The following is a 23574-nucleotide window of genomic DNA, read 5'->3' on the forward strand; positions in this document are numbered from 1 at the left end:
GAATTCCCATGAGCCACGAGCATGATACTTGCTTATTGCCAGTCCCATCAAGTGATAAGGCAGGTACATGGCCGTGTCCATCATGGTGAAATCCTCAAATCTTATGCCCAAGCCCAGAAGGGTGATAATAGCCCCTCTGTATCTTGAAAGTTATGCGGACAGTATTGCGGGGCACCCATCAGAGAAAGCGCACTAGTCGAATCGTTTTTTCGACGTCAGGCGAACTGGAAAGTCTAATTCGGAATTTAGTACAGGCCACACACGAGCGCGGAATTGCTCCAAGGAGTTGGTGGCTGTGCGTTTGATTGGCTACACCCACCTGGAATGATGGGTGCCGACAATAGATGTTGATACGGACATGTGAGTTGAATGTTACACAAGTTGAATGCATGCTTCAACAGTCACGAGCCGTAAGTCTTCGCGTGGGGAGCAGCAGAATGGACTACACTGTCATCGGTGTTGTCGAATCGAAATCAATCGGAGGAGATTATGAGCTTCAGCTTCTGGTAGAAATGAGAATCTATAACAGTTGGAGTATGCTCTGATCAGCAGCAATGAATCAAATCACTACTCAGAAAGCAACTTGCTGATTTCTCAACGTTCGCAAACCGGAACAAAGGATCACTACCGCGATGGCACTATTCGAAGCTCAACCCCAGACTCACGTTGTCCACGGCGGAGTTCAATGTCCTGCCCCCGAATCATGGTTGCCATTTGAATGGGAGGAACCTGGAAAAGGGAAACTGGTGCATGGAGAAGTCATGTTTGTCCGCCCTTTCGGGACATCTGGAAGACTTGCCGCCGGGCTTTGGAGAGCTGGCCCGACTTCACCAGGCGGTCGACCAGACGGTTCTAACATTGTGACCTACTCCGCCCCACTAGGACATGAAACAGCATGCGTGATCGATGGCACCGCCACCCTCACTGTCGTTGCTTCTGGGAAGACATATCGAGTCGGACCGGGCTCTATCATTAGTTCCCCTAAGGGAATCGAGGTCGAATGGGCAATCGATGGTCCTTTCTTCAAGAAATACTGGTGCATCTGGGAGGGCACTTCCCAAGTTCCCAACAGCGCACCGGATTTCCAGATCAACCACGTCAGCGACAACCCCAAAGATTGGGTCGACTATCACTTCACGGAACCCAAGGAGGGCCCGCAGGTTGCAGGCCAATTGTACTTCATCCGCACCGCAGGCTCCTCAGGAACCATGTTGAGCGGTGTTTGGCGGTCTGGGAAAGGCATAGCAGCAACCAATCTCGATGCCAATGGCACTTTGACCACGCCCTATACTGGCGTATTAGGTGACGAGACCATTCTGCTGCTGGCCGGCGAAGTTGATGTGACGGAGACTGAGAGTGGGAAGACACACAGCTTCAGGGCAGGCGATATAATTGGCCTCACCTCAGGCATGCATGTCACCTGGGTGTCAAAGGGTCCATTTACCAAGAAACTTTGGGTTATTACCAAGGATGAATTGCCAGCCTCCAATTGAGAATGCAAGTCGAAGTCTAAGTAGATAAGACCATACCTACCTAGGTAGATCAGCAACAATAAACTTTCACACGAGTGCCAGTGCTTGACAGCCCACCGCGGAAGCGGGGAGTCCCCAGGTACTTCGTATCAATTAGATAGGTAGCTTCTAACCCCACCTCCGACGTACGTCCAGTCTGGAGTTAAAAATTGAGATAGGCAAGATACTCATACCACGGCGCATCAAAGCTTCAAGCCACAAGATAATACTTGAGCTTATTTCTACATAAGAACGCCAGTTCTGTCCACGGTGTGGATGCCATTATTATCCCCCGCATGAAAACCATGGTGCAACATCCAGTCATGGCAAACTCGGAATCCAGCGACACTTCAAAGCCATCATGTATCAATCAGCCGGAGCCAAGTGGCGACCAGCCTGTCTCGTCGCGGCGCTTGAAAAAGCGCGAAGTGGACCGGCGATGCCAGCGTGAAGCACGCGAGCGAAGGAGGTCTCGCATCGCCGACCTCGAACAGTTGGTCGAGGCAATGAGACAGCGAGACGCGAGTGGCGAAGTCACGGCTCTTTTGAAGCAATTGAAGTCTGTCGAAGCGGAGCGGGACATGGCGATGAGAACTTTGAGAGACATCCAGCAAATCATGTTTCTGCGACCACTAAAGCTCAGCGACCCTCCTAGCCAAGGTGCTAGCTTTTCCTTCAGGCAGGTGAGCCCGGGGGAGAGCAACAGGGGGAGTGGATTTATCGAGAGTGCCCCGGGACCATCTACCAGAGAAATAGCTTACTTACAAAACTCCTTCCTCGAAACAAGTGCATTGGCAAACGATGGTTTGAGTATAGACAACACTATTCCAGGGTCGAAGGCTACTCTTGACTTTCCTGATATCCCATTGAGTCGCGGCATAGTTGGACGGAATAACCCATTACCAAAGTATCAGGCTTTTACGCACACAAAGCATACCGGCGGACACCATACCACCGAGTCGATGTTTGAAACATATAATTGGATTAATGCAAGGCAGACTTGCTGTTGTTATGACCATGTCGAACGACAGCCAGGTCAATATGCTAGCTGGCAGGGTAACTTCTGGAAATTCATCCGCGATATCCTGAGCGAGCGCTTTGACTGGGAAGAAGATCTTCAGCCGGCGGATGATGTCGAGTCTGAGGATCTTCCCATCCGCGCAATGCTAGAAGGCTGGGATGCCGTTGCAAAACGTGGCCCTTTACATCCTTCCTGGCAGATGCTGCGCCGGATTGACGAGTCTTCGTTCGGTCCAATACCTAGGATCGAGCGATTGGCGATGCTTCGGGCCATGCACCTCCTCATACAATTCCACACCGATCCTAGCCCGCAACGACATAAGCGTTTACCGCCGTGGTATATCTACCGACCATCGGAGCATATCGAGCATTGTTACGCCATCGACTACTACGCGTGGCCCCCATTTCGCCAACAGTTCATCCTCAACGAGCATGCGTACTGTGGCAACGATTTTTTCCGCCTGTACCAGGATCAGATGCGGCTTCTGTGGCCATTCGATTTCCGCCAGTGTTACACCCAAGATTCGGAGACTGGTATGTATCGACCCAGTCTTTTGTTCGACCAGACAATCAACGACATCAAATGTTGGACAATGGGGCCCGACTTCTTCCAGCGGTTCCCTGAACTGTCTGGTGCTATCCCGAATACTGGCCTTCAAGTCCAAAGACCGCTAGCCATGCCTACCGTACCAAGGAAAATGGGCTTGCCAACTTCTGGAGCATTGCCTATGGCAATAGCACCAATGTCCAAGACTGTTCTGAACAAGGCTCGGAAACAGCCACGCGGGAGTCGACATGTAGAAGCAGAGGATGACCAGACCAACGTTGATCCCGGAATACCAGGGGCCACCTTAGCTGCTCAAGTCGACCAAATTTTGCCAATCATGTCGGAACCACACTACACGCAGGGTGGAAATATCTTCCCATCTAACCAAAGCCACATCTTTCAGGAACCAGCCGGGGATGTGCCTTTTGAAATGATCGATGGGTCGCTAAACCCTTGGGATTTTGACTCGGATTTCTTGAATGTAAATACGTTTCCTTCCGTTGCCTTGGATGAGAACAACATTTATCTAGGGTCTGAGTATCAGTGGGTGCAGCAACAGGCCAGCTATTGATGGGTTCGTCATGAATGCAGTCCTGTCAATTGGAGTGGTAGTTTCAGACTCCAAGTACCTGGGTAGTTTTACTAGTAGTTTAGCGAGACTTTTCTCCGTAACGAGAATATATAGGCCCGCTGCTTTATATCTGAGCCTTGGCGCTAAACTGCAATCGGTCCACTCGGGGGCACCTCTGATACGCACCGTTTCCCTAATAGCATTCGCCGCCAATACCACGACGATGAAGCGCCTGTCCCGCTAAGGCAGCCTTAAAGAGCCTCCAGTTGGTGAGTTGATGATAACATGTCTTGGTTCTGGGGCGGAGGTGGTGGCAAGGGGGATCAAAGCGATCCGGCGAAAGCACTTGACGATGACTTGAAGCAATTCTTGAAAGATCAACAACCCAGACCATACCGGCCTGCTGAGCTATCAAAGCCTACCGCTCCGACTCCAACACCCCGAGAAACGCCGGTTCCGGTCGCTAGCACATCCCAGCCTACAACGGTGGAAGATCGAGGGCTTCCCAAAGAGTCGTTATTTCAGGACGGTCGCTACAAGGATATCTGGAAGACCTATGTACCTCAGGAACAAAGCGGGATTTCGCCTGTAGAGAGGGTCCTCGAGGCCCGAAAAGACCGGCGAGCGACGATCCACAAGGCAGCCATGGAAAACTGTGCGTTTGAGCAACAGATGCAAATGGATTGCATGCACGCCAGCTCATGGGCGCAGAAAATTCGGGGAAGAGCGACTCTGTGTCATGAGGAGAACAAAGCATACAACAGGTGTTACTCCTTGCAGGCCAAGTTCCTACAAGCTCTTGGATATATGAGCAGCATGAGTAGCACGGACGATGACGAGGAAAGGATACAGATGCATGCGGATAAATTATATCATCGCATGATGGACTACGAGGCTGAGGTGGATGATGCCAGACGAAATGGAAAACCCATCCCACCACTTGTCTCTCTTTTCAACCCAAATCGAACGGCCCCGTCGGCGGATCAATTGGTGCTGCCCGAAGTCATCGCGTCGAAATTGACCAAGCCATTGGATGATTATGCGCCTCATGAAAGAGAATTGGCGGCCAAGGCGGCACTGGAGGAAGCAAAGGTGGCAGACACATATGCCAAAGATCTATTTAACTACACCACGACCATGAACGAGGAACGGAAAACACGACAAGCGTGGTTAACGAAAGCATTCGGTGACACTCTGGGGAAGTTCCTGATACCGGATGCCCCGCAAGATGCCACTCACACGGCGTATAACGTTCCTGAATTGGAGGAAAAGATCTGGGAAATTAGTAAAAGTGGATCGACCGAGAAGTAGTGTTGAAGGGAGGAGCGATAATTCGATATCACCAGACCAGGCTGGTGGATTTCTGACCATGGCAAGCTCCGGTACTATGCTGGCGAGGATTACGGTGGGCTGTTGTTCGCAGCTCATGACCACCATGATTGATACTACTACAGCAAGAAATGATATCTCAACTCACGTCTCGAGTCGTCACACGAGGGCGGGGCTCCGGCATATCCTGAAGAAGGAGACCGATCGAGGCAAGCAGGATCCATATGGTCAATATACCATACTTGAGATGATGGTATTGCTGCGTATGCAATGAAGATGGTGGTCAACAAGGCCACATGAGCCGGGATGTGAAGCGGTAATTGCCTTGGAATGTACAAGTACATATCCATTTATGACGACGACATGGCCCTCGTTTTTCGCAAGCCGACGAGGCTTGGAGAAAGTTAGACGGGAGCACGCAAAACTTGTACAAGATAGGAAGGCATTTGAGAATGTCAATGTAATTGGTAAAGTTCGCTTATGGGAATAGGTGAGAAAGTGATTAAGCACCTTCTTGAAGTAGTGGTAGCAGATGACATACCTTTTACGCCGATCCCGCATCCCACCAGACGAAAGCTTCAGCTTCGGCATTGGCTTCAGCGACCTTCCTATCCCATCCAAATTCATGCGACTTATCTTCGGCTTGGCCTGATGATCCGTAACCGTGCGGGATGTGGTTGGCTCTCTGTTGGCCCGACACCATGTGGCAATGGGAAGGAGCATTCGGCTAGGGAAAGTCCAGTACGTACCTTCGATACTCGTACCTGCTACCCACTCACTGAAGCCAGGAGTCTGAGAGGGAAGGAGCGGGGCAGAAACCAAACGTCAAAGCACGCCTTCCTCGTTTAACTGACTGCCACTAACTCGATTGGCTCCCTAACTAATTGGACATTTTCTTTTCAACAGCGTGGTGACTGGCTAAACTGCAGCCCCAGAACCGGAGTCGATCTTGTTCTTTTGCTTTTTCAAGTTGAACCGAATCGTCCGTTGTGTCGTGGGCGGGACACTCTGAGGCCGCATGACGGCATGGAGCATGGTGGGAACCCCCATGTCCAGTACTAAGTACCGCCTCACATACAATCACAAAGGTCGCTAGTATGCCATCTCCAGATTTCTCGTCCTCCATACATTTATCTGATCCTGTTTCCTACGTCTCTTCCATCGCTTGCCTCTTGCTCGCCCTCTGCTTCATCATGGGCATTTTCACCCGGCGATCAGATTCCGACGACACCCCGCATGACTCACCACCCGCATCTTTCACATCTGACACCCCAACGACGATAGAACAAGACGCGCCCTTCTTACAACTACCACCCGAAGTCCTTTATCAGGTTCTGGCTTCCCTTCCATGCCAGTCATTGGTCTCCCTATCTCGATCATGTCGACAGTTACGCCGCCTCTCTCAAACAGACCTGTTGTGGGCAAACCTCCTGCGACCCAATGTTCCCTCCGAGGATTTTCCACCCGACCCATACCCATCCGCATCCTATCGTGACCTCTACATAACACATCACCCATACTGGTTCCTTTCAAAGTGGAAATTATGGATATCCGACGAACCCCATATTGGCAGGATCATGATCTGCAGATTCGATCCGAGAAGAGGTTGTATCGAAGGCTATCGCTTGTTGGCCGAGAGGTCCCCGTCTATGGGTGTTGTCTGGCCTTACGATGATGCTGTACACATTCATCTGTTTGAACCCAAAGTGCATCTCTGGCTCGACGATCCTATTTTGAAATTGGCACATGACATTGTACCCTTCAACACTCGCCAAGGTTGGTGGGAAGGAGAGATCAAAATGAGCGTAGGGCGTCCTGGTCACAACACCTCTGCCTCGTTTTTCCTCAGTCGAGACATCCCACCGCGACTTCAAGACAAAAGTATGGAGTTGTGGCCACCGCGGACCATTCCCAATATGCCTCGCGTGCGCGCGGCCAGTGTTGACAAATTTCGAGGACGAGGTCATAAACCACAGAAGTACGATGAGATTTCCCAGACTACGTTTCGAATGAGACATTGGTCACAATTCAGCACGGGGGCCTCACATTTTGGGATCCGGATTGGAGAGGAAGTCAGTACGTGGAGCACGATTGATCCCAATCTTTATACTCCTACGGCGGAGAAACCCTACCAAGGTATTTACGTGGGTGACTATGCCGGTCATGGTTGTGAGTTTCTCCTAGTTATGCAAACGGACAAGGCGCCAGCGCCACCTCCAACGATGGCCACCAGCCGTTATTATGACGTTCCTGAGGCAGAACAATTATCTCAACCAGAATCGCTCGATCTTTCCGCAGTGAGTGACCCACCAGTCGCCGTGGACAGTGGGATATTCCGAGGGGCTATCGAAGCAGTAAAATTGACTGGTGATCCTAACATACCACGTGGTGAACACACGTTTATCGCGGACGACATTGGTCCGGCAGGTCTGATCAGAATAGCCGATGAACGACCTTTCAAAGGAGCGAGAATTGTGAAGAGCCGTGGACATGTAGCGGCAAGGGGATTCCAGAACGGTAAGCAATTCAAACAAATCTCACACCAAAAATCAAGACTAATTGCGATGTAGATGAGTTTATCCCTTCCCAATTAATCATGGTGAACCATAACTTGCTGGCTCAATACTGGGTGCCTTTTGGTCATATCTCGTACTATCAGCGAGTTGATCTCGATAAATTGATCGATGATACTTTTCGCAGTGGTTACGCGACTGTTACGGAACCACCCTCGCAGGGGATAGCATCATTGTAAACCATTCATCTCATGCGACGGAGCATAGGATAGATATGGCATGGCCAAGTGTGGTCCAAAAACAATGGTTCAGCAAAGTCACAGAGTTGAGTTTTATACCACTGATAGCGTTCCGTTTCCCAAGTATACTCCTCAGAGTAGGCAACTCCTGCTGTTGGTTCAACCATAAGAAAGCTTTCCACGTAATGTGACCCATCGTGACTCCTCATAATGCAAAGTAGCGGGTATATCGACAAGTTCAGAGGCGTATCCCTTCTCTAGCCACCAGAATAATAGGTCATTCACCACCCAGTATCCAGTAAGCACATCCTCATCCTTCTCATGCCTATCGCCTCCTCTCAAAGAACCCACTACTGCCCATGACGGCCACCGACTGGTCCATGACCCACTCGCCGACGCCGAGATATCGATCGACCCAAGACTGGACCTCCTTGCTATCGCCGATCGAAGACGACTTGATACTGGTAGGACTGGCGGGTTAGTTAGAGTGAGACAGACACGTGGTATTGCTGGATAGGTGAGATGGGCGATAGGAAGGGCGGGAGGGGGAGGGGGTTTTCTACGAACGTGAGGCCGGTGCTTCTCTTGACGCCTGCCAGGAATGCTGATATCAGGACCGCATCGAATGCGTAGTGTGTGAGGCGTCCGAGCTGTTATGTGGGTGGGTGGCTAGGTTAGTAGGTGTTGTAGTTACTGGAAGGGAGGGGAGGGTGGTTGGGGGGAGAGACGAACAACCATCGTGTGTGTGTGTGTCTTGTTGCTGTTGTTGTTGGTTGTGGTGAGGAGGAGGGAGTGTTGCAGTCGAGGCTGCCTGTGTGGGCGCTGGGTGGTGATGGTGAGGGCGGTCGAACTGGACGATGGATGCACCAAGCACACTCGTACCGCAACATGTGATGTTGCAGCTAGGTACCTGCCTAAGTACCAATTTGGAAGAGGTGGTTCGGAAGGATGGTTATTGCGGCGCCGAGATCAGATGTCTTATCGTTATCGGTGAAACACGTGCAGAGAGGGGCCCGTCGAGGGGTAAACTTGCAGCGCTTGTTGAACTGGAACTCTGGCTGAATTGCGGATGAGCTTTTTTGTTTCTTCTCAGCCTGCCGAGCACCGCAACGAAGCTCATGCAACGTTCAATTGGTCTTGTTCCCCCACTTTCACAACAGCTCCTCTAAGCTTTCCAAAAAGAGTTCCCATTGAGGTCCCATCCCCGTCCCATCACATTGCGGCTATCAAGCCCGACCCTGACAGGGCCTTCTCATTCGTTCCCTCGCCCAAGTAGGTCCTTTTTCTGGGCCTCACTTTGGCTATACCAGCCACGACCAGCTAGATAAGCGTGACGTGAGGGGGCTCCATTCTTAGGGTATCACTGAACAACAATTGGGTCCATCTCAACGATTGCTTTTTTTCCCAGCAACCCAGCGACTAGGAACCACAAAAGCCCGTTTCCACAGCCTCACCAATATCCCTCCCTCTCTTCTCAACAGGGTTATACTTTTACCCTCCTACTTCCTCGACAAATCCACCGAAGTTCCCAAAGGTATGTTGTTGTAAAATCATCCCTCTCTCCTGACTCACCAGCATCCTCCTGTGTCAAGTCTGAAACCCGCCGCTGACCGCATTAGTTCATCGGACACCGGCCACCGCCTCGTTGAATACAATCTCCTTCCTCCGCATTTTCTGCAACTTTCAAAACCCAACCCCAACCCTTTTCCAATAAGCAGTCAAGAAATCAAGCAACATGGGTGACGCCTTGGATCACCTTTCTAACCGTACCAAGTTGGAGTGGCAGGCCAACTTGAACACGGAATACACGCCCAAGAGAAATCACCGCAGAACCAGCATCATTGGAACCATTGGTAGGCCAATAGCCTCCAATCCCACACCCAAGATCCTCAGAGACTGACTATGTGACTACAGGACCCAAGACCAACTCTGCAGAGAAGATCACCATCCTAAGAAAGGGTATGTCCAAGCCTGCGGCGGTCAAGAGAAAGTGAAATACTAAACACAATACAGCCGGTCTCAATGTCGTTCGAATGAACTTCTCCCATGGCTCATACGAGGTAAGACTACTCTCTAACGCAATCTCATGACCCAGCACTGACATAGGCAGTACCATCAATCTGTTATCGACAATGCCAGACAATCGGCCAAAGACTACCCAGGTCGTCCTCTGGCCATTGCTCTCGATACCGTTCGTTATACCTCAACAGCCACAGCTTAGTACTGATATTGACGGGTCAAAATAGAAAGGTCCAGAGATCCGAACCGGAAACACTCCTGGTGACAAGGACATCCCAATTCAAGCCGGCCTAGAGCTGAACCTGACGACGGATGATCAATATGCTACCGCAAGTGATGACAAGAATCTGTAAGATCCTCCCACAAGGAAAAGAGAAGACTGTGATACTGATAGGTCTCAGATACGTAGACTACAAGAACATCACCAAAGTGATTGGTGCTGGCAAGTTGATCTACGTCGACGACGGTATCCAATCCTTTGAAGTGATCTCCGTGGTGGATGAGCAGACCCTCCGAATCCGAGCCCTTAACAATGGACAAATCTCATCCCGAAAGGGTGTCAATCTCCCTGGTACTGATGTCGATCTGCCTGCACTGTCCAAGAAAGATATTGCTGATTTGCAATTTGGTGTCAAGAACGGCGTGGATATGGTGTTTGCATCATTCATCCGTCGTGGTGAGGACATCAAGCACATCCGCACCGTTCTTGGAGAAGATGGAAAGGATATCCAGATCATTGCCAAGATTGAGAACCAACAGGGCATGAACAATTTTGACGAGATTTTGACCGAGACCGACGGCGTCATGGTTGCCCGTGGAGATTTGGGCATTGAGATTCCGGCTGCAAAGGTCTTCATTGCTCAAAAGATGATGATTGCCAAATGCAACATGGCGGGCAAGCCGGTCATTTGCGCCACGCAGATGCTGGAGTCCATGACCACCAATCCCCGTCCTACCCGTGCGGAGGTGTCTGATGTTGCTAACGCAGTGTTGGATGGAGCGGACTGTGTCATGTTGTCTGGGGAGACTGCCAAAGGCAACTATCCCAAGGAAGCAGTGTCGATGATGCACGAGACATGTCTGTTGGCCGAAATTGCCATTCCCTATGCCAATGTGTTTGATGAGTTGAGGACTAGTGTTCTACGACCCATCGAGACGGCCGAGTCAATTGCGATTTCGGCGGTGGGTGCCAGCATGGAGTTGAACGCAGGAGCTATTCTGGTCTTGACCACCAGGTAAGTTTTGAAATGGGTGTGTTTTGAGTGACGTGGCTTGGTCTAATTCGCAACAGTGGTTCATCGGCGCGTCTCCTCTCCAAGTACCGACCAGTGTGCCCCATCATCATGGTGACACGAAGTGCCAGTGCTTCAAGATATGCTCATCTGTACCGAGGAGTGTATCCGTTCCACTTCCCAGAACCCAAGCCGGATTTCCGTGGGGTGGACTGGCAAGAGGATGTTGACAAGCGATTGAAGTGGGGTATCTCATACGCGATCAAGTTGGGTGTCTTGACCCAGGGTGAGTCGGTGGTGTGTGTACAAGGCTGGAGAGGTGGAAAGGGTCACACCAATACCATTCGCGTGGTGCCTGCCGAGGAAGATCTCGGACTGGCTGAGAGTTGACTCCCTGCGGTGGGTGAGTTCTTCGGCACGCCAACCAAATCGAAGCAATTCGTTCCCCCACCAATGTCGCCGACATCACCTACTCACGCACGAAAGAAGTCCAGACCGGTGTCTGGAAAGTTTTCTTTCGTGTGATGGAATGGAGTGGATGATGGATCGGAAGAATCTATCGAGTCAAAGATATGCAAACGAGAATGTTTCTTGTCGTTGATGATGCTACCTAGCTTGTGCGTGTGCCCACCCAAAAAGATGAAAAGAAGGGGAAATGTCGATTGGGGAGGTGTTTGTCGACAGGCAGAAATGACATGTTACTTATGAGTACGTATATTTTCTATCGACCATTCGGATCAGGTTTTATGAATGTTGAATGTCATGATGAAGCAAGGACTTGTACAAGTGAACATATCGATGCCAGTGAGGGAAATCGGTTATTTCAGTACTCGGACCGGGTCTCAATAATCTTCAAGCACTATCAAGCATTGTAGAGCTACAGATTCAAGGAATACCAAGGTATATCAGCTACCTATCCATCCATCCAATTCCCACCCCCAAAGCCCGGACCCCCTGGCTTTGAGGTCCCCGGGAGCGGAATGTTTTAGGCGCTCGCCTCACCCCGATTCGCAAGGGGGTACTATTCCTGAGCATCATCCGTTTCATTTCAATGATAATCTCCGTTTCAGAATTGATTTCAACCTGCCCAATAATTGTCCCTGGAAAAACATACTTACTGTATTTAGGTCTTACTTCAAGCTTTCTGCCCTGTCGGTGAACCACAGTAAGTATTCCGTGGAGAAAGGGATAGTTTGGATTGTCCAACGCCCTGTTTGAATTCTACTCGTACAAGCACCCGGGCGACGTACGTTGTCCAAGCTGGTCTCTCGTAACTCGACGACATTCCAACTTCAACTCCATCTGGCCAGTATCCGTAGTCATTACTATCCGTATACTCTGAAACAATCTGACCGAGCTCCAGACCTCGAACTCCATCCCTCATATTCCAACTTTCTGTTATTTTTCCTTTCCCCTTCCACCTCATCTTCGGTAGGGATCTTCACGTGCTTTCGTCACGTAAGCCACGTCGCGTCACGCCTCCTTCACTCGCTAGATTATTATTGGGAATCTCCACGCTGGCACGCCCCCAACTTTTGCTCTCACAGGGCCAAAGCTCGTGATTTGGTTTGATAGGGGCCTCAGCTTTGCGCCTTCGTCATTCTCCGTCCATCCATCCCATCAATCAATCGCTACACATCCTCAGATCTCCCTTCAGCTGAACCCTACCTCTCCAATCCTCCGAGCCTCGACCGTGCACCTTTCACATTTACCACTCTTCCCTTCTCACAATCCATCAATCTTAAGAATCACGAACGAAAGAAAAGAACAAACGGAACAAGACTCCCAACTCCTCTCTCCAACGCCGCGAGAGTGTTTTACGCAACCATGGCGGCGGCAGGAGGCGACACGCCAAAACAAGTCTTCTCCCGGCCCAAGGCCCCTGGCTTCTCAGATTCCTTTTGGTCCGCTGATTATGCCGGCGGCTTGGGCGTGCTCTTCCAGAAGCTGCAGCAGGGCGTCGTTGAGAATCAGCAGGTTCTCACGATCGCGAGTCTGAGAGCTGATGCCGAGGAAATGTATAGCGATCGCCTCGGTGACATTGCGCCGACCATTGATCGTATGAATGGTGGTTTCGCGAGAGATGATGGCGCCAGTACGAGAAAGGTAGGATCTGATTCTCAATGGCGCACAACCAAAGTCGGACTCATACCAACTAATTGTTTGACTGCAGGCATATGAAGGTGTACGGAGCGAGATGGTCGAAGCGACCAAGAATCACAAGAAAATTGCAGACAACATCCGAGAATTAGTCGTCAACCCTTTCTCCAGATGGTGCGACGCGCATGCCACGAGAATCCAAAATTCCCAAGATGACCTACAAGGCAAGATCAAAGCCCACGACCGACAAGCCGAGGCCGTCAAGAAACTGCGGAGTCATTACTTCAACAAATGCAGACTGGTGGAAGATCTAGAAGAGGAGAACAAAATGGCCTTTCAAACTGCGGCCAAGGAGAGCCCAAAACCCCAGAGCCCTCCACCTCCCAAGATTGTCCTCCCGGAGGAAGAGGTGGAAGAATTACCTGTGGACATTGGTGATGTGACATATCCTCCGGAGCAGCTGAGAGCTCTTCTGACCAATATGCTCGATGTCATACCCCTGGGCGAATTCAAAGTCCCCATCTTGGGAACCTATCAGAATGTGTCTTCCGGCACCGAGATTGTCGAGTACGCGCAGAAACAGATGAAAGCATCGACCATTGGCTATGCTGAGAGAATCGGACAAGATCTGGTGGACCGTGGATTTTTGAGGTTGGTCGGTAATATGGGAAACACTTTTGCCAACAGTTCAAGGATGAAGTATCAGTGGAAACCCAGAGTCTTCCAAATCACAGGACACCCAGAGAAACGAAAACCCTTGAACAGATCTACCACCACAGGGTCAAATGATGGGTCGGCCGACTCACCCATCGGAAACATTGCCGAGACCCTTCAGACTTGGAATCCTCTCAACAATCCTCATCCTAATGAAACCCCTGCGGACAAGCTCAAGCGAGAAGCCAAAGAGGCCGATGAGAAGTATAAAGCCGGAATCCGAAGACTAGATCAACTCCGATGCACCCTGGAAGAGTCCATGATGGACCACCTGAAGTTCTTGGAGCGATGCGAAACTGACCGACTCAAGGCCATCAAGTCTGTCATCCTCGACTTTTCAGGCGCCATCAGTAACAGCATTCCATCATTCCAGAGTCAAGTCGACCACATGATGCTGTACCAAGAGACAATCCAACCCCTCGGCGATCTGAGATATCTTCTGGAGAATTACCGAACCGGTGCATTCGTGCCGAAAGTGACACCATATGAGAATTACTATGGAAGTGTTGATGATCAGACGTTCGGTGTCGACTTGGAAGCCAGAGCCAGAGTCGACCGGAAACGTGTTCCGATCATTGTGACTTCGATCTTGACTTTCTTGGACAATCATTATCCTGATCTCGAGGGTGATGAAGCTAGACGGAATATCTGGTTGGTCGAAGTTCCTCTGGCAGCTACTCATCATCTACGGAACCAAATCAATAACGGAGCGCCAGTTCCAAGAGAAGTTCTGGAGAAGTATGAGGTCCCGATTGTTGCGAGTGTGTTGAAGTTGTATCTTCTTGAATTGCCCGGTATGTTCAGTTCGATTTATATTGCATTGTTTCCCCTTTCTGACTGTCACAGATTCTCTGGTTTCATCTCAAGTATACGAAATCATCAAGACGATATACACAACCACTTCCGACGCCGTCCCCAATCCTATATCAAGCGATTCCATCGATGCTTCACCCAGGATCAAGGTTCTACAATCAACACTCGGCCAACTTCGACTTAACAATATAGCAACATTGGACGCCATCGCCACACATTTCACACGCTTGATAGATCTGACATCTGCAGACGAAGCATACATCACAGCACTAGCCCAATCACTAGCACCTTGTATCCTCCGACCCCGAACAGAGAACTCCCTGACGTTAGAAGAGCGCCACGCCTACCGACTAATCCGAGACCTGTTCGACCACAAAGAATCCATCTTCGGAGAACTCAAGCGTCAATCATCCACCCTCTCCGGCTCCAACAGCGTCTCTCAACGCCAAAGAGCACCCAGCACCGCCACACCAGACGAAAGCTCCCGAAGAGCAAACATGGAAGCGCGCGCCCGCGCCATCACCGAACAACGGCAACGCGACAAGTCTCCCGGCCCCCACAACCGCCACCGCCGCGACAAGAGCACCGACGGCAGCATGGGCCGCTTCCCCGTCGTGGCCAGCCCCCGTCCAGAAGGCACCAGCACCCGCCCAGCCAGCGGCTTCGGCCTGCCCACCAAACGCGCGAGTCTAGAAGTTCCCGGCAGCAACGAATCGTCACCCGTGCAACAACGCAACCAGAACGCCACGAACCGAAACTCCGAGATCCGCGTCCAGACACCGCCAAACGTGCTCGCCTCGGGCACCAATGGCCAGCAACACCACGAGCAGTCGTCGCCCGACACATTCATCTCGGCGACCTTCAGCGGCGGCGGGCCCGGCCCACACATCCCGCCCCCTCTGGACGACGACAGCGGCGAGTCGGACTCGACACCCGCGCCGCCGCCGAAGGATAGGGAAGATCCAGCCTCCGCCACAGCAGGAGCGGGAGCGTCGAAGCTCGGATCTTTGAGGCGCGGCGCCGCTGTCGGCCGCAATGCGACCGGAAGTATCAAGCGTACGCCCGTGCCGAGCCAGCAGGGTGTGCAGTTGTCGGATCGCTCCATGGACGATTTCTCATGATCACGTACGTAAAGTTGGGATGGTTCGACGATCGTTGTATTGAGATAGACTTGTGGCGGATTGCCCTGCCTGCTGGATGGGGTTGATTGTTTGATCGCGTCCATGCGATGGTTGGTGTTTAATGGATGCGAAACGACGACTCAGACCTTGCCGGGGCCGGTTGAATTGTGATTATCGGCCGTGTTGTCATGTCATGTTCATGTCGTGCAATCGCTGGAACTTGGTCCCAGCGGCTACTGTGTAGCGATTCAGCGAGGGAGAAGGAAGGCGCTTTCGCTGCCCAAGAATAGCTGTCAATCGATATAATGTCTACAGAAAGAAATCAAGAGCAGCAGTAAAGCAGAAAATGACATCTAGCTACCCATGAACTTACTGAATGCCACTCTCTTCCTGTTCCGTTCAATCGGGCTACTGTACCCTATCTATCCTAGCGACCTTCTCTGAGTGATCCTTCGCTCGACAGAGCCTGTTGTCAAAGGGGTCGACGCCATATTGTTTGATTTTCGATGGTTCGCTCATAACTCCGTTTGAGTAGCTTAATTTGGTTCGGGCTTGCTGAGACTAAGTTTCAAGAAACGTGTAGACAGCTTGTTCGTGGCGGTCGCCGTGGAAGGAAGTCCCAACCCTCATGATCCTCGAAAGACCTGTTCACAGCCATCGACGAACTCGCTCCGCTATAATGCACTTGCGTTGGGTAGCATACAGATTCCAAGATAGCCAATGATGTTGCGGTCGATGCATGCCATGTGATTCCAAATTCGATCAGTGACTTGATCAGCTGTCCATCTAGAGATGAGGACATTCATGGATCGATAGACGGTCTAAAGCACATCCTTTGGTTGCCCAGCAAGCTCAAGACATTCTCCTCCAGTCTTTGCACTCGCAGTGGCCTTGGGCCTGTAAACGATAATTCCGGAAATCGACTTCTGCGACTTTCCAGCGGTTCGTCCTCCAATGCCAGCCTGAGTACTCCTTCTGGGACATTGCCGTAAGATACTGAAGAGCAGTCGTCCCTGAGAAGTCACGCATATCAAGGTCAAGATGCATACATCCGTCGAGATGGCGCAATAAATCGATGTTCACGGAGCCGAAAATGGCTGCGTAATGTAGGATACTCCTACCTTGTGCATCGACGGCAAGGAGGTCAACGCCTGCTTCTTGAAGCAACAATAAGATGCCCAGAGAAAGTATCCATTTAGTATTGACAGCCAAAGTGGCTAGATTCCTTCCCTCCTTGTCCAGATAGTCCAAATCTGCACCGCTCTCGATCAGCCTTTGTACGATATCTGATTGTGGCTTCCCCAACTTCTGTTCAATGTAATAGGCAAGAGGGTCTCTTCCCTCCAGATCCTTGTGCCGCGGATCGACCCCAAGTTGAATCAACTTATCTATGGTCGCATAGACAGGAAACCCTTCAACTGCGTGATGTAGTGCATTCATCCCTTGATAATCCAAGGACGTTTCGATCTCCAAGGAAGTCGAGCTTCCAATTATGAACTCGACCGTGGACTCACAGCCACTTAGAGCTGCATGATGTAAAACATTCCAACCTCTTTTGTCTTGAATCAGCAGATCTTTTGGACCCTTCAGCAGAATCTCAAGGCACTGAACATTTCCAGCGCGGGCAGCAAGATGGATGGGTGCTATACCTTTGCCGTCTTGCAGTGATCCCTCAAGACCATGCTCCAACAAATACTGTGTCGTTCTCCTTGCCGATTCCTTGTGGTCATATGGCACATGGTGTAGGGCCGTGTTGCCATAGATATCGCGTTGATGAAGGGATAGCCCTGCCCCTGAACAGAGGATTTCTAACATCCTGTGTCGTGATTCTCGCCAATTGTTCTCAAAGTCATGCATTGCGTCTTTTTTTTCCACTTCATCATCAATATCAAACAAATATTCAGGCATACTCTCGAGCATAAACACACCAGCAGACCAGAGATCTTCTCTGCTCTTGTACTCGAATTTGCTGCTAAGCACTAGATGCAAAGCCGTGTTACCATCCTCGTCCTGGAGTTGAGCATTTGCTCCAGCATTGAGCAGTGGCTCTATCATATTAGGCCTTCCAAAGTATGCAGCTGCATGCAAAGCTGTGAGTCCTCCATGTGCAACGTCTTTTCTGTCATGAGTCTCATGTATTGCGCCGGGTTTCCTTCGGACCGCCACATTGCTGTCAAATCCAGCCTCCAAGAGCATCTGGACCAGCGCTACATTGCTTCGTAATGTCGCATAATGCAGACAAGTCATGTTATCGCGGTCTGCGGTTTGCACCAGTCCCCCATGGCTGATAATCCCGCGCACGACTTCACGATTGACCCGATCAACATGTGTATCGACTGCTCGGTGCAAGAGACTCTTGCCATCACTATCAAGCATCTGTAAGTCAAGCCCGTAGCCGATCATCTTCTCAATATGAACAATTGGATGACGACAACGGACGGACCGAAGAGTCCGGGAGAGGTGTACACCCCAGTGCTGATGAGCGTACTCCCTGAACTCTGGCTGTTCGCCCCGAAGAGGTCTTTCGACGCTGACAATCCTCGTGCAGGCCAGTGACAGCCTCGCTTCACCTTCATCAACGTTGATGCTGTGTTTACAGAGACTCATATCTCGTCTGTCCTTCGATCGATTGATCTCTGTTTCTGGATTGAGGAGGTACGTTCTCAACGTATCATGGATCAAGTACACCTTTCCGCTGACTACCTGCACCAGCATCCCGCATATGTCTCTGATGATATCCGTCGCACGGTCAGTAGTCGTCGTCAAGCCCTGAAAACCTGGTTGAAGCAGAAGAATCATGGCGAGCTCGCCGACATTCAAAGCTCTCTTTGCTGCCAAAAGGATGGAAAATATAGCTCTTGCCTTTTTGTGGTCTGTGCAAAGAGTGAGTACCCGTCTGTAGTGGTCTTCGAGACCTCGCGGGAGATCATTCACTGCATCCAACAATGCTTGGGCCGTCGAGGGAGGCTTCTTGCGCAGGGTTTCCAAGAGAAAATGAGCGCATAGGAAATTCTGTCGCCGACCAGCCTTTAATCTAAAATCTACAAGTTCGACCTCTTCTTCTGTAAGTTTTAAGGTCTGAACTAAGCATTTGAGACGTTGGCTGATGAACGTTTCGACATCTTGGGCGAGACTCTTGTACTCCTGTGCTCCATTGATCGAGAAGACTTCCACCCGCTGCTGAAGTTCACGAGAGATAGTGTTGGTAAGAAAGTACGGGCGACTGCTAACGGCCAATTTGAATGTCTTGCCTGTATCTTGAGCGTCCTCGATTAAGTCCGTCAGATCATTCACAAACTTGAGGAATTGTTCTTCGCTGTTACCTCCCCCAAACTCATCGACAGCATCTAGAACACATATAATGGTACCGACTCGAGAATCAGACATGCATTTTCGAAATATGCTCCAGAGCGAGTTCAATTCTCGAACTGAGTTTTTGCCGTGTTGATGGAAATAGTCTACCGCAATTTCGATTAAGGTCTCATCGGTGAGAAAGAGCTGATGCAGAATAGCCTGTAATGCAGTTTCAGCGACATTGTCCTTCTTGCTCCCGTCGAAGAAGTAATATAATATTTTTGGACCCGGTATCGCCAGATGTGTGTCGACAAGGCGCCGGCAGAGCACGGATTTACCAGAGCCTGGGTCGGCGGACAACCAGAGGCAGGAGCTGCGAGGGCTATTCAGCCATGCACGAAACTGCTCTTGTTCGAAGAACCAAGTCCCTGTATTCTTTTCACATTTCGATTTTGTGTTCTTGAATCCTTCGTAGTCGTGCGTCCTGAAAGCTTGGAGCGCTTGCGAATACGTTTCGTTGGCCCAGTAGGGGCTAGAACTATGAAATGGAACATCAGCATTGGAGCATAAAATTTTGGATAAGGCTTACCATCTTGTTTGAACTTTCTGGCCAACAGCCTGAGGCTGGATGACTGACAGCAGCTCTTTCGCATAAGCTGCCGCTGTCGCCGCTGCATATGGCTGCCACTGATCGTTCTTGTGCGAGTCGGCGTAATCGCAGATTCCACGAATTACCAAGTACGGGAAGTACATCACGCCTGCTGCTTCCATTTCCACACAAATAATGTTCAGATCACCGCGCGATAGACTATCTCGCTCAAACGCGTTCTTAACCACCTTATTGGCCGATCCGATCGTCCCGTAATGGATATAAGGCCTTGTATGTGCGCGATCACATCGCTGAACGGTCTGAAGCACATTGCAATCATTGCAAGTCGCACCGCCCTGGTGTTCATAGCTTGATCGGAATAAGAGGTCTTTCGCCGTCGTAGGATAGCTATATTTCTCCCTCTCATTGGGAAGCCTATCCACTATGCTCGATTGATGTTCGTGGATTTGGCTTTCAGATAGCTCACGCCGCGCAATTAGTTGCTGAATGGCTTCTAGTAAGATCGAAGGGGGTTTTTTCAAGGCTCCTGTCCGCTGGAAACCTTTTACTGTCTGCTTCCCCATATCATATTGCACGACACCACTACCTACGACGACATCGCCTAGTCGAATGTCCACAGCATTGTGTATATTGGGTACTCCGCCCCCAAAGCCAACCAGCAGTCCAAATTTGATCGATGGGAAGTCATGCTTAAGTTGCGCGGCTTTGATCGCTGCAGCAATGTTGCCAACCTCCGATAAGACTGCGATGACAACATTGTGCCCTGAAATTTCCCCAAATATATAGGTATTGTTTCCGCGAGGAGTGGGGGGCTTTGTGTGCTCATGATCCAGAATGGCTTTGACCGGAGCTACCTCCATCCCCATAGGGCAGATACAGCCCACCGTGTAGTCGCTAGTGGAGAGAGCCATGACTGCAGGTGGTTCGAGGAGGGCGCCGAGGAAGAGCAGCAGGAGGTATCGAAGCGCAACAAGTCAGCGGCCTCCACAATCAGGCTGAGTTACAGAGTTGCCTTTTCATACAGGAGCGATGTGGGTTGAGGTTCAGTCTCCCGGATATGTCGCTCGATATAATGTACAGTCGTCCTGCTGCACAACCTGCAGTCTTGCCAACCTTAAGCAACAACATGTTGAAAGAGTTTGAGGCTGTAGACAGAAGTAAGTGGTGTGCATGTGGCTGAGGTTTGAGTCGGCCAACCGCTAAGGGTAACGAACAGCAAGAGCCTTGGTTAATACGTGGCACGCCTTCCAGCCTGGTCGGCAAGTGTCCTTACGTTGACTGCCTCGCCTATTCTGCCTGGTGTTGTTTATTGGGGGCAAATCACCCATCGGTCACTGGCCAGTATCCCTCTCTATTTAGCTGACTGGCATCATCCCAAGTCAAGTTAGCGAAAGTGCATATCGTTGGTTCGCGATAATTCCTCTTCACATCTGCATTAACCATGCAGTGTCCAAAGAGGTCAAGGGTATGATATATTCAGTACGATCTTAAGCTCATCTTATATCTTTTAGGAAAGTAATTATTTTTCCCTAGGGTCGATAAATATTCACTTATCGCAGATAATTAACGCCTTATCAACCAAGGTAGTAGTTCAATGACTTCCATGCTTCGCAACGCGATAGGCAGTATTCTTTCCCTGCTACTTAAGTATCAAGCCTTGGGCCTTTTGAGAAGACTTAGGCATCTGATTTGGGTGGGTAAGCATCTTTGAGTTCCCCTCGAGCCGAACGCAGGCATGGGCCAGTTATTCGGGTAGCTACCTCGGCAGGCTTGCGTCAATGGTGCTCCGAAGTTACGCGGCGGCAATTGCGGCATAATGATGATGTGTAGCTCGGGAGGGGAACCTCACACCGAACCTGTCAATACTTGCTATCGTCATCACCAGTCAACGGTAATCAATAAAGTACCTATATGTGGAAAAGTCTCCGCACCTACCAGGGCATGTATCGACATCACGATTCCCATTCAATTTCACCCAGGTGGGTGAGCCGGCACTCCGTCCCCGCGGGGTGGTCGCTAGTTAGTGTCGTGGGTCATGCACGGCTGGCAGGCAGGCAAATACGACACTGAGCGGAATACGATGCTACCTAACGACCTAATAAATCCAATCGCTTAGGAACGTCCAAGGAATCATCCAAGGCCAGATAGATATCCAGCCATCGATCACCTAAGGGAACGGTATTCAGGCTGTCTCGTACTTGAAGATCTAAAACGCCTCTTCGTTCCATCTTTCTTTGCCATCGCTCCTACGTCGAGAGCTATTCTTGTTGTTAGGCTCTAGCAAGCCTTCAATCAAGGTGCCGGCCACTACCCCTGCAAGGATCGCAAAGCTTGGAAAATCTTGCCATTGCTTGATTCAACGGAGTCGTTTCCTGGCTCCACACCCACGCCCACCTCGAGCACGGGACAGCAGCTGCGTTAGACCTGTGGATGCCGGCTACCCAGCTGAGCACATCAATTGAATAAGTACTTGAGTACTGCTTAGAACTCTCTTGGGCCTGCTCCACCTCTGGCCATCTGTGATCGAGGGCTTTTTGACTAGCCTGAGCCGTCTTTAACCACTTCTGGGGATATACATACCTCTTCGTCAACCCGCAAATTCTCGTTCTCAGAGTTTATCTCGACATCTTCTTCGAGCTAGGATTCATAAACATCTTTGCTTATCCGATACTGCTCATTAGTCTTTCGGGCCGATCACTCACAGCGACATCTGACTAACAAGACACCACACACATCGTTTGTCAAATTGATTTAAATCCCCACGATTCGTCCCCAATAATCACCCTCCGCAGGGTCGAGGTATCGGATCAGGCCAACGGCACCCGCTAATCACCACCAACCAACTACACCCAACTCTCACCCACAACAACCCACAATGGTCAACAAAGCAGTCGTCCTCCCGATAGCATGCCTCAGCGGGATCTGCGCGGCGATGCTGATTTTCATCTGGTGGTTCTTCCCGAAGTGGTACAAGAAGGGTGTGGCGCAGGATCAGGCCGAAATGGACCAGGTGATTGCACTGCGCCGTGATATCTTGGCCGCACGCGTGAGAGCAGCCGCCAGAGCGAACAATGCCGATGCCTCGAGTGGCGATACTGGTGCTGGTGATGCCGAGGCTGCGCAGCGGGATCTCGAGGCCCAGGATGCCAAGCTCGCCGCTGTTACGCAGCATGTCTACAGGCCGCAGCCTGTTGCGGTGTTTTGATGAGTGGCCTTCCTTGATATCTCGCTTTTCCTTTCTCTGGAGTTGATACTCAGAATTGACGACATCGACGCTTTGTGGGCTGAGATGTCTGGAATTCATGGTGCTTTGCGAAACCTGATCCCACACCTGATCACGAGGACTGCTACTTCGGTTACGAATGATCGAACTAGCCGGGTTAAACAGGTGAACATCGCGGTCGTACGGCCTATGACCTAAGCTGGCTTGATGATGAGCGATATCACACTACCTCCTTACTTCACGATATATCTCCGTTGCTCAGAAGAAATCCGTACACGAAACAGTCTCTTGTTAGAATCCATGAGATTGCTATCGGGGTTCATGAATATCATCCGCCACCAGAGATGAAATGACTGTTTACGCGGTGGTGCAATGCCCTGGCGGAGTGGCCCAACCGCATATACTGGTGTACGCTTCGTGCATGCTATAAATATCCAAGCTGGATCGAGTTCTGCTTGAGCATTTCGGGTTTTACCCTACACAATCGTTCTCACTTCAGTGCGCCGTCTCACAGAAGCCGGGCGTCAATCTGCTGCGCTATCACGATAATATCGGAAAGAAACAGGAATCTGATCAAGAGCCGACAGACCAAAAGAGATCTTGTGTTCTACAAGCCGTCAGTATTTTCACGTATCCTCAGATTTACCTAAGCATGTTCGAACAGTTGGAGGAAAGACGTTCGGAGATGGAAGGAACTCAAACCTGAAGTTACATTGGT

General features: G+C 50.6%; 8 protein-coding genes across 8 annotated transcripts; 7 read left to right on the forward strand and 1 right to left on the reverse strand.

Annotated features, from left to right (window-relative positions):
* Positions 1 to 632: 632 nt before the first annotated feature.
* LTR84_003520 (uncharacterized protein) lies at positions 633 to 1493 on the forward strand (the record flags this gene model as incomplete). The annotated part of the gene is made up of 1 exon (XM_064847108.1): positions 633 to 1493. One exon carries the CDS (start codon positions 633 to 635, stop codon positions 1491 to 1493), a length of 861 nt encoding a protein of 286 aa, XP_064705461.1.
* Positions 1494 to 1834: 341 nt separating this feature from the next.
* LTR84_003521 (uncharacterized protein) lies at positions 1835 to 3649 on the forward strand (the record flags this gene model as incomplete). The annotated part of the gene is made up of 1 exon (XM_064847109.1): positions 1835 to 3649. The coding sequence occupies one exon, from the start codon at positions 1835 to 1837 to the stop codon at positions 3647 to 3649; it is 1815 nt and encodes a 604-aa protein (XP_064705462.1).
* A 285-nt stretch (positions 3650 to 3934) lies between these two features.
* Positions 3935 to 4960, forward strand: LTR84_003522 (uncharacterized protein; the record flags this gene model as incomplete). Its single annotated transcript, XM_064847110.1, has 1 exon — positions 3935 to 4960. The coding sequence occupies one exon, from the start codon at positions 3935 to 3937 to the stop codon at positions 4958 to 4960; it is 1026 nt and encodes a 341-aa protein (XP_064705463.1).
* Positions 4961 to 6171: 1211 nt separating this feature from the next.
* LTR84_003523 (uncharacterized protein) lies at positions 6172 to 7730 on the forward strand (the record flags this gene model as incomplete). The annotated part of the gene is made up of 2 exons (XM_064847111.1): positions 6172 to 7495; positions 7549 to 7730. 2 exons carry the CDS (start codon positions 6172 to 6174, stop codon positions 7728 to 7730), a joined length of 1506 nt encoding a protein of 501 aa, XP_064705464.1.
* A 1735-nt stretch (positions 7731 to 9465) lies between these two features.
* LTR84_003524 (uncharacterized protein) lies at positions 9466 to 11371 on the forward strand (the record flags this gene model as incomplete). Its single annotated transcript, XM_064847112.1, has 7 exons — positions 9466 to 9583; positions 9645 to 9689; positions 9744 to 9790; positions 9841 to 9921; positions 9977 to 10098; positions 10151 to 10984; positions 11041 to 11371. The coding sequence occupies 7 exons, from the start codon at positions 9466 to 9468 to the stop codon at positions 11369 to 11371; spliced, it is 1578 nt and encodes a 525-aa protein (XP_064705465.1).
* A 1437-nt stretch (positions 11372 to 12808) lies between these two features.
* Positions 12809 to 15729, forward strand: LTR84_003525 (uncharacterized protein; the record flags this gene model as incomplete). Its single annotated transcript, XM_064847113.1, has 3 exons — positions 12809 to 13087; positions 13155 to 14589; positions 14642 to 15729. 3 exons carry the CDS (start codon positions 12809 to 12811, stop codon positions 15727 to 15729), a joined length of 2802 nt encoding a protein of 933 aa, XP_064705466.1.
* An 852-nt stretch (positions 15730 to 16581) lies between these two features.
* LTR84_003526 (uncharacterized protein) lies at positions 16582 to 20544 on the reverse strand (the record flags this gene model as incomplete). The annotated part of the gene is made up of 2 exons (XM_064847114.1): positions 16582 to 19561; positions 19613 to 20544. The coding sequence occupies 2 exons, from the start codon at positions 20542 to 20544 to the stop codon at positions 16582 to 16584; spliced, it is 3912 nt and encodes a 1303-aa protein (XP_064705467.1).
* A 1964-nt stretch (positions 20545 to 22508) lies between these two features.
* LTR84_003527 (uncharacterized protein) lies at positions 22509 to 22838 on the forward strand (the record flags this gene model as incomplete). The annotated part of the gene is made up of 1 exon (XM_064847115.1): positions 22509 to 22838. One exon carries the CDS (start codon positions 22509 to 22511, stop codon positions 22836 to 22838), a length of 330 nt encoding a protein of 109 aa, XP_064705468.1.
* Between the last annotated feature and the right edge of the window lie 736 nt (positions 22839 to 23574).

This window comes from Exophiala bonariae (assembly GCF_035927105.1).
Source record: "Exophiala bonariae strain CCFEE 5792 chromosome Unknown scaffold_16, whole genome shotgun sequence".
Classification (NCBI taxonomy): Eukaryota; Fungi; Ascomycota; class Eurotiomycetes; order Chaetothyriales; family Herpotrichiellaceae; genus Exophiala; species Exophiala bonariae.